General features: G+C 45.3%; 1 protein-coding gene across 1 annotated transcript in view; it reads left to right on the top strand.

Moving 5' to 3' along the window:
- Ebf2 (EBF transcription factor 2) overlaps window positions 1–14,122 on the top strand; it is a 177,237-nt gene that overhangs the window by 117,179 nt on the left and 45,936 nt on the right. Inside the window, exon 7 of the mRNA XM_027927015.2 lies at window positions 7,930–8,011. Coding sequence (XP_027782816.1) covers window positions 7,930–8,011 — 82 coding nt within the window. The remainder of the gene's footprint in view (window positions 1–7,929; window positions 8,012–14,122) is intronic.

The following is a 14,122-nucleotide window of genomic DNA, read 5'->3' as shown; positions in this document are numbered from 1 at the left end:
AGGAGGCAGCGTGTTCAGAAAGAAGGATCTATTGCCAAACTCAAGTGCCACTTCCCGGAGCTTGTCATTGGAGTGAATGTCGATAGGAAATGATTCCATGGGGCCTGTTGCCAGTTACGAATCGAATCGAATCGGCAGATTGTGTATGCACAGCTCTGAATTCTTGTGCTGACCAGAGTTTACTGAGGACTTTGACCACGCCCCCTATCTTTTGGTGGTGGAGTTTTTCCATGCAATCTGTTGGAATGAACTAATGTCGTGTGTGTGTGTGTGTGTGTGTGTGTGTGTGTGTGTGTTTTCCTTTTAACACTTCTCCTTAACAATTAGGAGACTTCTTAGAGTACATATCAATATTGGAGAGATAACTAGTGCAGAAAGAACCAGATTTGAATTTGTGGCAATCCCCTGTGGAATGATTTTGTTTGGAAGCTGGGTTGTTTTTAAAATACAGTGGAAGAGAGAGGCTCAGTACAGGCAAGGGGGACATAAGCACGTCCAGAGACAGGTGAAAATGCTAATTTACTGTGTGCCAGGCATTTACCCGAACCTTACATGGATAAGTAGTTCTCACTTCTGGCCTTGGAAGGTCCCTAATTTGTATAACAAATGTTAAATAATAATAATAATAATAATAATAATATCAAAAGCCTCAAAATCACAAAGAAATGGCTTGAGAGGGACTCCATGTTAGCTGCCACATATAAGACTGAAATTATCTGCCGCCAAAGGAATTATTAGCTTTCTGATCTATTTAAGCATCTTCATCATAGAAGATGCTCCTGTCCCTTGAGTAATGCTTTCAAATTTTAGTTTTGATAACCTGACTCTCAAAAAAAATGTTTTCCAAGATTTAATTCAACCTCTCATGTTACATATTTGATTTCTGGCTCTTCCCCTTTAGCGTCCTGGTGGCCCAGTGGCCTTGGCTCTTTCTCATCTTCTAGGGCAATCTTTTCTGGTTTTTGGAGAGGGCTGCACCACCTTTGGAGCCTTTGGGTTCTTGGGAAGTCTTGCTCTCTGAGCATCTGAATGACTTGCTGACTGTCCTCTGCCCAGTCCAAAGCAGTCACGGAATTGATTGAAAGCAGGCTGTCTTTACGCAGAGCAGTGGACAATTTGGTTTCCTTGTTTTGTTTGGCCACCTGAAGAAGGACTCTGCACTTGTTTCCAGAGTAAGAGGAAGGAAGTGGCATGGTCAGCATGGAGATGGGGAGGCACTTGTCCCCCGAAACCAACCGCTGCCTGGCCAAGCACCACGCCTTTTTCTTATAGGGAAGCATGGCCAGGCTGCAGCCACAGTGACATCTTGCTAAGATCAGACAAGCTTTACCACCTGGCAAGTCACCTAACCTTGATGACCTCCGTAAAATGGGGATGGGAACACACCCACTCCCAGGGTTGGGGGATCAGGTGAAATTGTTCATGGCAAATAATACAAGTCCGTTGAATACAGGCTTTTACTAATTTTTATAATGATCACCATAGTCTTTTAGTCAAGAGACGCTGGGGAGGTTGAGTTTCGGTGGAAGGAAGAAAATGTGTTGCTTAAAAAATTTCCATACACTTAGAATTTTCACATCTGAAATGGACTTTCATTGAAGTAATTCGGGTGAATAAGTTTTATATAATATGTCCCTTTCATAGGACTATATGATGAAATTAAAGATTTATACCTCTCCGATCACATATTTAATATTTATGGCTTATGGGGTTATTTAAATAAATAAAGTAGGTACTCATTTAAAAAATGAGTATAGTCATCCCCAATATCTATGGATACCACAACTGATGCTCAAGTCCTTAGGTATTGATCTTAGCCTATGGAAGCCAGTCAATGAAAACTTTTGAACATCTCTCTTCTTGGGACTTTGTGCCAACCTGCGCCATCTTGCCAAGCAGATCTCCAGTACCAGCACTCAGTCTCTTGCAAAATTATTTTAGGAGGCAGCAAGAGCCCATTGGAGCTTGAACCCCAAAGTCTCCCATTCAGAGGGCCCCAAGTCAGAGTCTTTGCAAGACCCTTAAGCTTCAGCGTTCTTTCTAGCCTGTGTGGACACCTTGACCTTCAGCAGATCTTTCAAGGTTCCTCCTCTTCAGGCCAAGGCAGGGCTCACTACTGCCCTTTTCCTTACACAGTGCTGCCTGGGATGGATTCTGTACGAGGGGTTTTGGGGGAAAGAAAGTGTGTTTCTTCTGTTGTTAGAAGGTTCAAGGAGGAGGCCACAGGGAAGACCTGGATTAAAGCTGGGACATTTGGTTGTGTTTTTCACTGGTCATAAGTGGAAACCAATCCTAGGGAGTTCCTCCCACCATAGAAAGCCAGGTAGCGGGGCAGGCTGGGAAATGCAGCAGGGGGCTGCGTCCATGCAGCAGGGGCTGTGTCCATCCAGCATGGCTTCTCACCTGAGCAGAGCTCACCGAATCCCCCAAAGGATGTGAGTTTAGAGGGAGATCCTGGGAGAGAAGAAAGGCAAGTGCCCCCTTCCTTTCCAATGCCACTCTGTGATCCAGCCTGTCCCTCCATCTGGTGGCTGAAATGGTAGAAGAGTGCTTTAAGGAAAAGGACTAGCTTCTTTTCAGAAGTACAGAAAAAGTCAATTGTATTTTAATTTGTTGCACTCTAAAACTGGAGGTTTAGCAGCTAATCCAGATAAAAGGTATCTTCCTCACAAATCAATGGACACGGACCTTTAGGTACCCACAGGGCTTGTGAGGCTACTTAACTGGATACTTGGCTCAGCCTTAGAGATCCATCCTGATTATGTGACCAATGTGGCTGATAAAGAGGACCAGTACTGCGTCACGCTCTTGGCCTGGGGACTATGTGAGGGTTCTGTATAAAGTGTGGCCTGGTCATAGCAGAAGTTGTTTCCAGGGTAGGAAAAGTAAGTGATTATTTGTTGGTTTATTTTGATGGGAATAAGGAACTAAGTTTCAAAGTGAAGGGTGTCACACATTATTTTACATGGAGTGAGCCTCTGTGTTCTGCTAGCTGTGGCCAGTGCTCCCTGGTTCACATTTCTTCCATACACATCCCTGTCTGGTCTTTTTGGTGCCTTCCACTGTGCTTGCCTGAAGATATTTTTGTATTAAAAAATTTAAGAAGGGATTAGATTGTGGGCTTCAAGTTGGAGGCAAGTTGGATGGTCTCTTCCATAAACCTGAACAATAGGGTGCTGGGTTTCGTAATAGCCACACCATTGGTCACAGTTCCAGAGTCTTCCTAGAATATTAAGTAGTTTGTGCTTCCTGTGGTTTCCAGGTCTGTGTGTCCCCAACACTGGACCTTAACTCTGCACCTGAACTGTATGTTTAGTTTGAAACTCAGTTTCTCTGTAAGATGGGTGCAGGACAAGCCTAAGCCACCTGAGTTTCTTGAACAGTGCAGAGCACTCTGTCATGGCAGAGATCTGGAGGACAGCAGGAGAGATTTCTTGGGCACTACGTGATCTGCTGGGATCTCACTCAGACCCACACCCAGGGTCACCAGATTCATCTCAGACTCACAGAAGCACATTTTGACCGGTGTGTGTGATCATGCGTTCCACAACGTTGAGCTTGTCCTTGTGCCTGAACCCTTGTGGCATGCAGAACACACTTAATATATGTTGATTAAATGAGTAAATAAATGAATTCGCTTTTCAATATTAAGCAAGTTCCCTTTCATGACTATCTTTGACCTGGTGTTTTCCTCTTTGATGATCTTATTCTCTAAAGAGCCAGAATCCTTCATTTCCCTGCACCCCCAATTTGTTTTCCTTCACTTCCCCTCCCACCTTTTAAAATCACTTTTTGAAAAAGAAATTTTTAGTGGCTTTTCTGGGCCAGAACTTACATACCATAAAGCCCACTGTTCAAATGTACAATTCAAGGGTTTTAAATATGTTCAGAGCTTGGCAACCATCCCTGCCATCGGAGCAGGGAACAGAGAAAGTCGGGTGGAGGTGGTTGCCAGAAAGATCCAGGTTCCAATCCTGGGTCCACCTGATGACACAGGTGATGAGGTCTGTGATCACTGCAGATCCCTAAATTCTGAGGTCTTTGTTGTCCCCACTGCAGGACATCTCACACTTCCTAGGGTTATTGTGGGAATCAGGTGAGCGCAGAGTCCCTCCTCCAGGGCTTCCCTTTCAAGGTTTCCGTTACCCATCGTCAACTGGGATCTGAAAATACCCAATGGAAGATTCTAGAAATAAACAGTTCATAAATTTAAGATACCTTTCTTACAGCCCATTGTTATAATCATTTTATTTTACTATAGATATCGTTGTAAATCCCTCACTGAGCCTCATTCACAAATTCCTCGCTATCCTGGGTGCGTATCTACAGGAAGGGACATGGGTTTGGTTCCGTCTGGGGTTTCAGGCATCCATGGGGGTCTCGGAATTATTCCCTGAGGATAAAGGGGCTGCACTCGATGTTCAGCAAGTCATCTTTCCTGTCCTCCGTGACCCCCTGGCCTCCAGCTGCAGACCACATGGGGTGGTGAGCAGGGGCAGAGCTGCAGTCTTCCCCCAGGACCTTCCCCTGCCTCAGAGCACAGCAAAGGATCCTGAGCATCTTGTGCATCTTGCCTAGCCACCTGCCATCAAGCTCTGGGTACTGCCAGCCCCAGCCAAGAGATCACCCCCATACCATATTTTCCACCAACCAGCCACCCCCTTTCACAGTCTTGATGGGTTTGACCTATGTTTTAGGACCCCTTTGCTGCTACCCACCACATACCTACCAGCTTGGTCTTTTTGTCTTCAGTGGGTTCTTCCTCCAAATACCCCTTTCTGGAGAGCTGTCGATTCTGCCCCTTTTTCTTTGCAATCATGAAATATTGATGCTGGGGGAACCCTAGAGTTAATCCAGTTAAACCTTTCTTTTCACAGTTGATGAAACTGAGGCCCCTAGATGGGAGGTGACTTGGTTACATCATTAGCTGGTGGCGGGTCAAGCCTAGCAAGCTTGAATACATATTTGTGGAGAGAAGGAATGCCTTTTGGTATATGATACTGCCTCAGTGACCTGGGGACCTGATTGAAATCTGAGGGTTTGAGTTCACATTTTGACCCCATCTCGTCATTCCTCCTGGTCCATAAAACAAGGATAAACTGATCCCTGTTAGGACTCCCTCTGAAGGAATGAAATCAGAAGCCTTGCAAACTGTAGCATACTAAGTGGTTGTAGTATTTATGTTGTCACCATTGTTTGGAGAAAGTGGAAATAACTCCCATCCCGGTGAGAATCTGCACATTTGGTCTGAATCTTGTAATTCATTTTGGTTTTCCGTTGCTGAGTGGAGAGAGCTGATATTTTCCAGGCAACCCTGGCTGTGGAGAGCTTGAGACCCAGGGGATTCTGAGAGCATTTGTTCCTTGCAAGTTACCCTGTGGCTAGTAGATGGTATGGAGAGTACAGGGTTTGGTACCACGACCCTGAGCACAGTGCTTGGGAGAGGAGAGAGGAGAGGGCTGGAGAAAATCAGATGTGTCAGTAAGTCCAGAATTTCTTTTAATTAATTTTTAGATCTACTTATAAAAAAAATCCAGACCATAATCTCTGATCCTGGCCATTTGGAAGTAGTCATTGTAGGTTATGTTATTATATAATCTCCCTCTCTCAGACCCTCTGTCTCTTGTCTCTCTCTCTCTCCTCCCCTCCACCCCCCCCCCCCCCCCCCTTTGTGAACCAAATGCTAGGTCTTTGCTGGACAGGGGTCTGTGTAGGTTCCAGACTCAGCCCCCAGACAAGTGAAAGAGTAACGGGGTGTTTTTCATCCAAATAACTGTTAAGGGTCCTAATTTAAAATGAATAAAGCCTTTCACCAGGCTCCGTGTTTCCCTAAATCAATTTGATTTTATGTAAACATTTATCTCTTTTGCACTTTCCCACCTACCACACCATTCACATCATAATGCCTTCGTGAACATTAATGTTTTCGCCAGATACGTTTCAGGGCAGGACGGGGGGAGGCCGGGAAGTGTGGTACACAGAATGCATTCTAAGCAGTCCAACCCGAGCAGAGCTTTCCGAAAATCAAGAAGTAAATGTGAGCAAGCACTCAGTTTGGCTTAGGTAAGAGAAAGATATAAAATAGCTGTCAGGGGTGTTGAGGGGAGGGCAGATAAGATGTGGACTGGGGGCTATTGTTTGGAAAGACTTGCAGTCAGAAATGGCCAGTTTTCAGCACGTCGGCAGGACATCTCCGAGGTTGTTAAGAGGCTGCAATGACTGAGATGAGTGTCCAAATAGCAAATATTCCTCCTTCTAAAAAGAACATGTTTGATTTCTGCTCCATCTCTACTTACATCAAAGCGGCTCTCCTTGCTGAGCGCTCCGGCTACTGCAGGCAGACCTTTCCCCACACTTCCCCGAGCTGTGGCAGGTTGTGAATTGACACATGCGGGCGCAAGCCACGCCAAGCACCCGCTCTGCCTCATCCTTCTGGATGCATCCAGACCCAGACACCTCCGGCACGGGAAGCCACGCCTGACCTCCCACACACCCTCTAAACGAAGGAGAAGAGAAAAGCAGATGCTAGAAGATAACGAAAAGATAGTTAGCTGTGACTTCCCAATTGACACCCAGCCCTGTTCCCAGATCCAGACAGGAGTGAGTGTGTTGCCAAATGTTTTTAGCAAACAAGAGTGAAAGAGCCTCAGCTTCAGAACAGGCTCTAAACAGTCAATTCCCCTTCTCCTTCCTTCATTGTTTACTGTTTATCTTCTCATCAGGGTTTTCTTTCTTTCTTTCTTTCTTTTCCAAGTGATACATACAGTTAATTGGAGCGCTCTCTAATTCTTTTGTGTGATGGTTAAAACAATAAAAATAAGCAGAGGGTCACCACGAGAGCGTTTCACTGATGGATGCTTGAAAATAGAATTTTTTGGAAGCATTGTTGATTTCTACTTATTTTTTGTTGGTAAATCCCAGGGAAAATGTATATCGTTTCCTTTAAAGTTCTAATTCAAGGCATGGATGTGAGAGTTCTGGAGGGACTTTGGGACTGCGGTAAAATTTCGTTGTCATAGTAACAGAAAGGGAAATAGGCCTCACTCACCTGGGACTTGAGTGCGGCAAAGCTGGATTTTTTTTTTTTTTAAGGAAAAGGACTCTGCCAGTGAAATAAATGAAAAAACTTACTGTATTTTGAAACAAAATTTCAAATAGGAGCCAGGTGAATTGCTGCAGAGGACACTTTTGCCATTTTTCTTGGTCGATGTCGTTGCCTGATCCGAGATACCCAGTTTTGAAATTTTGCAGATCATTTAAAATAATATTGGCTTCGAAAATACGTTTTACAAATGATAACCCCAGACAGTGAGTCCATGTCTTTGTATTTTTTTCTGAGAATCCATCGATGGTCTGAAAGGACAGTCCCACTTGTCATTAACCATAAACTCCCCAGTGCAAACCTGCCCAGCCAACTTCGTCTTTGGCTGTTCCCAGGTCATTTTCTGATTTTGTATGCGTCGGTTTGAAAATATCAGGCCACTTTCAAGGGTGAGCTGGTAGGTGTGTGTGCCAGCAGAGAGCCAAATGCATAAGGAACCCTGGGATTCTGGGCCACATCCTGCCATTTTTACCACCCCCTCCCCCAGTAAAATTTTCTGTACAGCAGGGGTCACTGCTGCGTTGGAAGCCTTTTTTTGCACAAGGAGTGCTGTGGAAGCTCCAGCCCTTGTACAAACCAGAGCCCAGCTTGGGAAGCACTTAACAATCCCCCACAGTAATGGAGAAGGGGGTGCCGGGCTTGGATTGAAAACATCCAAATTTGCAAATTGCAGAGGGTCAGCCATGTTCCTCTCTGGGCAGGACTGGTTGAAATTCCCCAGACCTGAAACACAATCGCTTTTTCAAATCAAATCTAATAGAATGCAGATAGAGTCTCCCTTAAAAAATGTTCACTGAAAAATGTAACACATTGCTTTCTCTTCACAGATTCTTTTTAAAATTTTTCCTCAAGTGCAATCAGAATTGTTTGAAAACAGCAGGAAACCCAAGGGACATGAGACGGTTTCAGGTAAGATCTCGCTTGTTAAATAAGTCATCCAGCTTTCTCTCTCCTGCCTACTCCCCCCCCCCCCACTAAAACCATTACTCACTGATACTGTGAGCAATACAAAAGGTAACTGTAAATGATAACTCTCCTCCGCTAGTATGCAGGGGTCCTTCATTTTGTAGTGTTTAGGTTTTCGGCCTCCATTGCCAAATCCCCACGAGGAGAGGCACCAACCCGTTGCTGGAGATTTGATTTTAAGCCCTCAGGCTGCCCCTTGCACACACAGCTGCCCACAGCAGGAACCGTGTTCTTGATATTCAGCCACCTTGGGATTTTTCAAAGCTGCTTCTCTGTGCTTTCTGCAAGCAACAGCCCCTGCCTTCCTCTCCTACCCATTAACTATTCAGTGGTCTGTCTCCAAGCCTGTTGGAAAGCAGCAGTCCAAACAGCCGTGGTCACTTTAAGACCGCAGCATGACAACAAGACCCACGGGACGGTGACCCAGCTGCCTGGCAGTTAAATCTGCCACCGGTTTCATCACCCTTGCCACTGATGTACTGAGACGAGCTAATAAAAACACAGAGCAAAGCAAAGAGCACGGGTTGCTGCTGGGAGCAAGGGCCGCCCTGCTCAGCCCCCTTCCTTACACTGCGAAGGACCCCCATTTAATTCACCAAATGGCTTTGCTGCCATTCTTGCCCACGCGAGGTACATGGCACCCTCTTCTCCACGGGCAAATGAGAACTGGGCTAAACAATGGGATGCAAGCTTAAGACCTGGGAAAATCCTTGCAGCAAAGTGAGGAATGTGGGTGATGATGAGCCCCATGGCAGGGTGGCTCCGGAAGGCTAGGTAACTCACCCCTGATCCCACAAGAAGGCGGCAGAGCTGGGAGGATCTGTCATAGATTCTCCACCAGACCATGGACATGTGACATGTGGTAGCTGCTGGGTCTGTGCTTCGCTATCACATACTTCTGGAAATTCTTAATAAGTCTGAACAAGGAGCAGTTCATTTGTTCAGGATCCCACAAGTCATGTGTCTGGTCCCACCTGTCCCTTAGAGAGCTTCTGAGGCATGGCCACAGTCAGAGAGGTGCTTGGGAACAGAGCCTCATGAGAGTGAACAGGGTGGCTGGCCGTAGCTCAGGGACAGTGCACTTGCCTTGCACGGAGGCCTGGGTCCCCTCCCCAGCCCTGCAAAGTGAAACACAGAAGAAAAGGGAGGTGGGCGTGCACAAGCCAGAGAGAGTAACTTTGAAAAAAATTCCTTTTATTAATTCTTTCATTGCATGGTGATCAAGCATTTTTGCTGTGACCAGGACATATGGTTGTTGTTTTTTATTTTTTTGGGGGGGTATGGTTATAATATTTAACATTATTGCCAGGCTCCCTTAAAAATGTCAAGGCCCCCCATCTTATCATGCAGTCTTCCCCTGCAGTATGACCAGAAGACACAGAACTACAAATCAGCCTTCTTGGGGACCCAGCAGGAATGAATGTCATCCCCAGTAGAAACCTCACTAAACTCACTGATCCAAATAAAAGTAAAATAATTTTAGTCCAAGGAAGAGTGAAATTTACAAACATCCCAAAGAGCCTTAATGACCCAAGCTTAGCTCCATTTCTGGAAGACATAGGGGCGAGGAAAAGGAGGAGGCGGCTTGGGTTCTTATTCTACCCTATTCCCCACCCCCACTCTCAAGGGGCTTTAAGTTTGAGAAGATGCTTCTACATGGGAAGAGCTTCTAATAGAATCCCTTGATGTCTTATTTCTCCCCAATTTTAGAAGCATATTCACAAAGCTGAGGCATGCTCACCTGAAATTCACTTCTCCAGTTCTTCACTAAGCTAGGTCTTCCTCGTGCCTGAGTTTTTCACTGGCTGAGAATAAATGTTGCTGCCTCAACACGATGAGGAATTTTCATCCCATCTGAGCATATTTGACTTCTGCAAGGATACGGGGGAAACTGTCAAAACAAAGTTTGTAGATTGCGTTATTTCTAGGTAGAAGCTAAAAATCAATTTTGTCAGGTACTTTTTGACCTTGAGGTCAAATTCATACAACATACGATTCACCATTTTAACCACCTTAAAGTTCAGGGACTTTTAGGACATTCACAGTGTCGTGCCACCGTCTCCACTATTGGATTCCAGCACATTTTCATAACCTCAGAAAGTTATCCCAGGCTTCCTAATTCTGTTTCTTTTCTCCATGGATTTGTCTATTCTGGATATTTCATGTGGATGAAACCCTACAATAGGTGCCCTTTTGCACTTGGCTTCTCTCTTAGCATAAGTTCTCCAGGTTCATGCATGAGAATTCAATACTCCATTTCTTTTTATGGTGGGATAATATTCCATTGCCTGCATACATCATCTTTTATTTGTTCACTATTTAGTTAATGGACACTTGCATTGTTTCCACTCTGGGGTGATTTTAAATAATGCTTCTGTGGGTTTTTGTGCCGAAGTTGTGTTCGTGAACATAGGTTGTCATTCTCTCGGGATTATGGCGAAGAGTAGAATTTCTGGATCATATGGTAACTCTAACTTTTTGAGTTAACTACCAAACTGTATTTCGCAGTGGCCATACCATTTTACATTCCCACCAGTAATGTACCAATTTCCTAACTCCTCGACAACACTTACTTTCTGATTTTCATAAGATCTGGCCATCTTGTGGGTATACAGTGGTTTTTGTCTTACTGTGGCTCTATCTATTCCTGTTGCCTAAAGGTGCTGAGCCTCTTTTCCTGTACTTACCATTCATACGTGAGCCTTGTCTGGAGAAATATCTATCAAGTCCTTTGCCGACTTTTAAATCGGGTTACTTTTCCCCATTGTAGTTGGATTATAGAGTTCTTTGTATATTGGGAATATCGGGTGCTTCTCAGATATGTGATTTACAGACATTTTCTCCCATTCTATGGGTCACCTTTTCATGTCTTCAGTGTCCTTTGATGCATAAAAGAATTGGCAATTTTTCTGTTGTACTCAGATTCTATTAAGAGTATATCTTTCGGTGAGAGCTCTTTTACATGGAGAAAGCTATTATGGAGAAGGCTTTTCTATGTGCTATGACGGTCAATTAAGAAACTTGGATCAAATTACAAACATGAAGCAAAGCCAGAGACAGTAGGCACTCATGGTGGTGGGGAGAGTAATTAAAAGGGACGGTAAATTTTAGGAATTCCTGGAATATGTATCTCATTCACAATGATGAAAGTTAAAATTGTTTTTAACCATGTCGACAAACTTCAATTCATTACTTTTATTACATGATCAAACATTTGTTTAATATCAAGGATTCTTTGGTGATGATTTACTCAAAACAGAAGAGGAACGCAGGCCATTCTAACAAAGTCATGAATTCTACATCAGGAACACCGGTAAATCTGGACTGGTTTCTCAAAACAATCAGATGAGACCAAAATCATTCCAAGCTTATTTTGGAGACTGAACCAATCCTCTTTAATTCAGTTGAAATTCTAAGTAGGACAGGACATAACAAAATACTTACTGAAACACAATGGGTCTTAACCCTTTTCTGGTCCAAATCCCTCTGAGAAGCTAGTAAAAGCTGTCATCTCTATCCCAACGAGAAACTGCATTTGAAGAAAGTTTTGCTTAAAGTTTCAGTGATTTCCCAGACCTCTTAAAACATCTCTTAGAGTTCCATGGGTTCCTGACGTCAAGAAATCCATCCAACCCCACGTGGGCGTCCTTAATGTAAGTTGACCCTTAGTGACGATCCGCCCACTCTGACATTCTGGTGAAAGCACTCTGGGTTTTCAATGCCATCTGCTCCCAGTTGATCCCTGCATCCCTATCCTCCGATTTCCTCCTTCTAAGAGCTGCAGATCTACAGCTCGGCCTCTCTCCTGGGCATCTCCCTCCCAAGACTAATGAGCACATATTCAAACAACTCAATTCTTACCCCTGATTCATTTCTCCCTGTTTCATTGTTAAAGCGTTGCTTCCTTCTCTGAAGTGTCTGTTAAATCCATCTCTCTCCCCAGAAAGAGTGGTGGGCCCCTCTCCTCCTTCCTTGTCTAATCTGCCCTCGGCTTTAATGCCAAGTCATCTTCTAAAGCACATCTTTAATGTCGACTAGCTAAGGACACACAGCTCAGGTTTTGAAAGGCACGGCCCGGGAGATGCTTTCGGGATCTTCTTACCAGGAGACTCTTCCACCAGGCCCATCTCTGAAGCTCCCAGAGGTCCACTGCTTGTGCGTGCCCCTGGTGTCCATTCTCTCAGGACCTCCTTATGTGCTCACTCCTCTGCCTGAGAACCCCCTCTAACTGGAGCCTCCCCCAAGGCCACAGCTGCCGGTCACATCCCTGGTGAGGCATTTCCTGGCTTCCAGCAGCACTGCGGCTCCTTTGTGCCAGCACTCATTCACCTCAGGCCTCTCCTGTGCCAGTGTCACGCTGTCAGGCCACCAGGGGTTGTCTCTCCAGTATTCTGTGTGCTACTCGAAGGTGATTGGTATGTGTTATTTATTTTTAAGAGGAGAGGGGGAGGAAAAAAAGAAGGAAGGGACAATTCAAGTTTTCTGGGACCCCCAACATATCCAAATACATGCATGTAGAAAATTACTTCTGCCTTCCTTGAAATAAAACAATGAAGAGAAACACCTCGATTAACAGCTCAGTGAAGGAAAGAAAGCGAAATATGTGCCCAATGTAAGATGACCTCCCTGATTTATCTATATCTATCTATCTATCTATTTATTTATTTATTTGGTGTTAGGAATTGAACCCAGGGGTGCTCAAATGCTGAGTCACATTCTCAGCCCTTTTTGATATTATATTTGGAGACAGGGTCTCGCTAAGTTGTTTCGGGCCTTGCTAAGTTGTTGAGGCTGGCCTTGAACTTGAGATCCTCCTCCCTCGGCCTCCCAAGCTGCTGGGATTACCATTGTGCACCACCCCGCCTGGCTGCTTTGACCACTCTGTTAAGGCGTAACAAACCCCATTCTTTATTTCACTGCCATGTGAGAGTGGCCATTATAAAGTCCAGGAGAAAATCAAGCTCCCAAAGGGAGTCAAATACATCATCATTTCCCACATTCAAATTCTAAAAAACAAAAACAGTAGAAACACACAATAATTTAGGGCTCACTCTTGCTAACTCTTGCATAGGTAGCTGGCAGGTGTCCAGGTTAAAACTTGAGATGTGCCGTTCCATTATGCATTCTGCTACCCAGTGTTGCCAAAGACGTTCCATGTGCCTGGCACTGTGTGAGGTGCTGGAGACACAGCAGAAGCAACCCAGATAAAATTCCCACCTGCACAGGCTCGTCTCCTGGAGGAGAGACATGGAACCCAGAACACCCGAGGGATCTGCACAGCAGAGGTCGGCTTCTCGGTGGTCCTCCAGGACCTTGCCTGCAGACAGTGGACCTCAGCACAGTGCCGTTACCTGTGTGGAGCCTCTTGGAACCTAGCAGTGTGGTCAAGGGTGGGTGATGGGGAGTTAGTGGACAGCACCATTACCATAATAGCAAGCGTGGCTGCTCTTGTGAGGTGTTCAGCACTTCTGGGGACTGGACTGTCTGAAGACTTGGGTACCAAGTTTTAACCTGTGGCTTCAAAAAGGCTAAGTTTGTAAAAGGCATGATCACCGTAGAGGGCTGAGGGTGATGTTTTCCATCCCAAGGGCAGAACCACCTTGTGCATGAGATCATTTTGGCATTGAAGACCTTGATACACGTGCAACCTCCAAGTCATTTTTTTTTAATATTTATTTTTTAGTTTTCGGTGGACACAACATCTTTATTTGTATGTGGTGCCGAGGATCGAACCCGGGGCCACACGCATGCCAGGCGAGCACGCTACCTCTTCAGCCACAGCCCCAGCCCCTCCAAGTCATTTTTAATGAAAGGATGCCTATATTTCTAATGATAGGGACGTCGTTTTGGGGGGCCAGGTGGGGAGAGATTGCTACTGCCTGATGGTGGCCCCAGGATTCATGCACACCAGAGAGGGCCTCTGGGGGGGTGCATCTTGGAGGACTCCCCAGGGCAGAGGGCAGGGTTGCTGCTTGGGGCGGGGACATGCCTGGCAGGTCCACCAGACCCAGGAGGAAGTGGGAAGGAATGTATGGTAGTGGAGAGAAAGGGACT

This window comes from Marmota flaviventris, chromosome 3, assembly GCF_047511675.1.
Source record: "Marmota flaviventris isolate mMarFla1 chromosome 3, mMarFla1.hap1, whole genome shotgun sequence".
Classification (NCBI taxonomy): Eukaryota; Metazoa; Chordata; class Mammalia; order Rodentia; family Sciuridae; genus Marmota; species Marmota flaviventris.
Note: the sequence above shows the minus strand (reverse complement) of the source record. Positions and strands in the feature narration are given on the sequence as shown.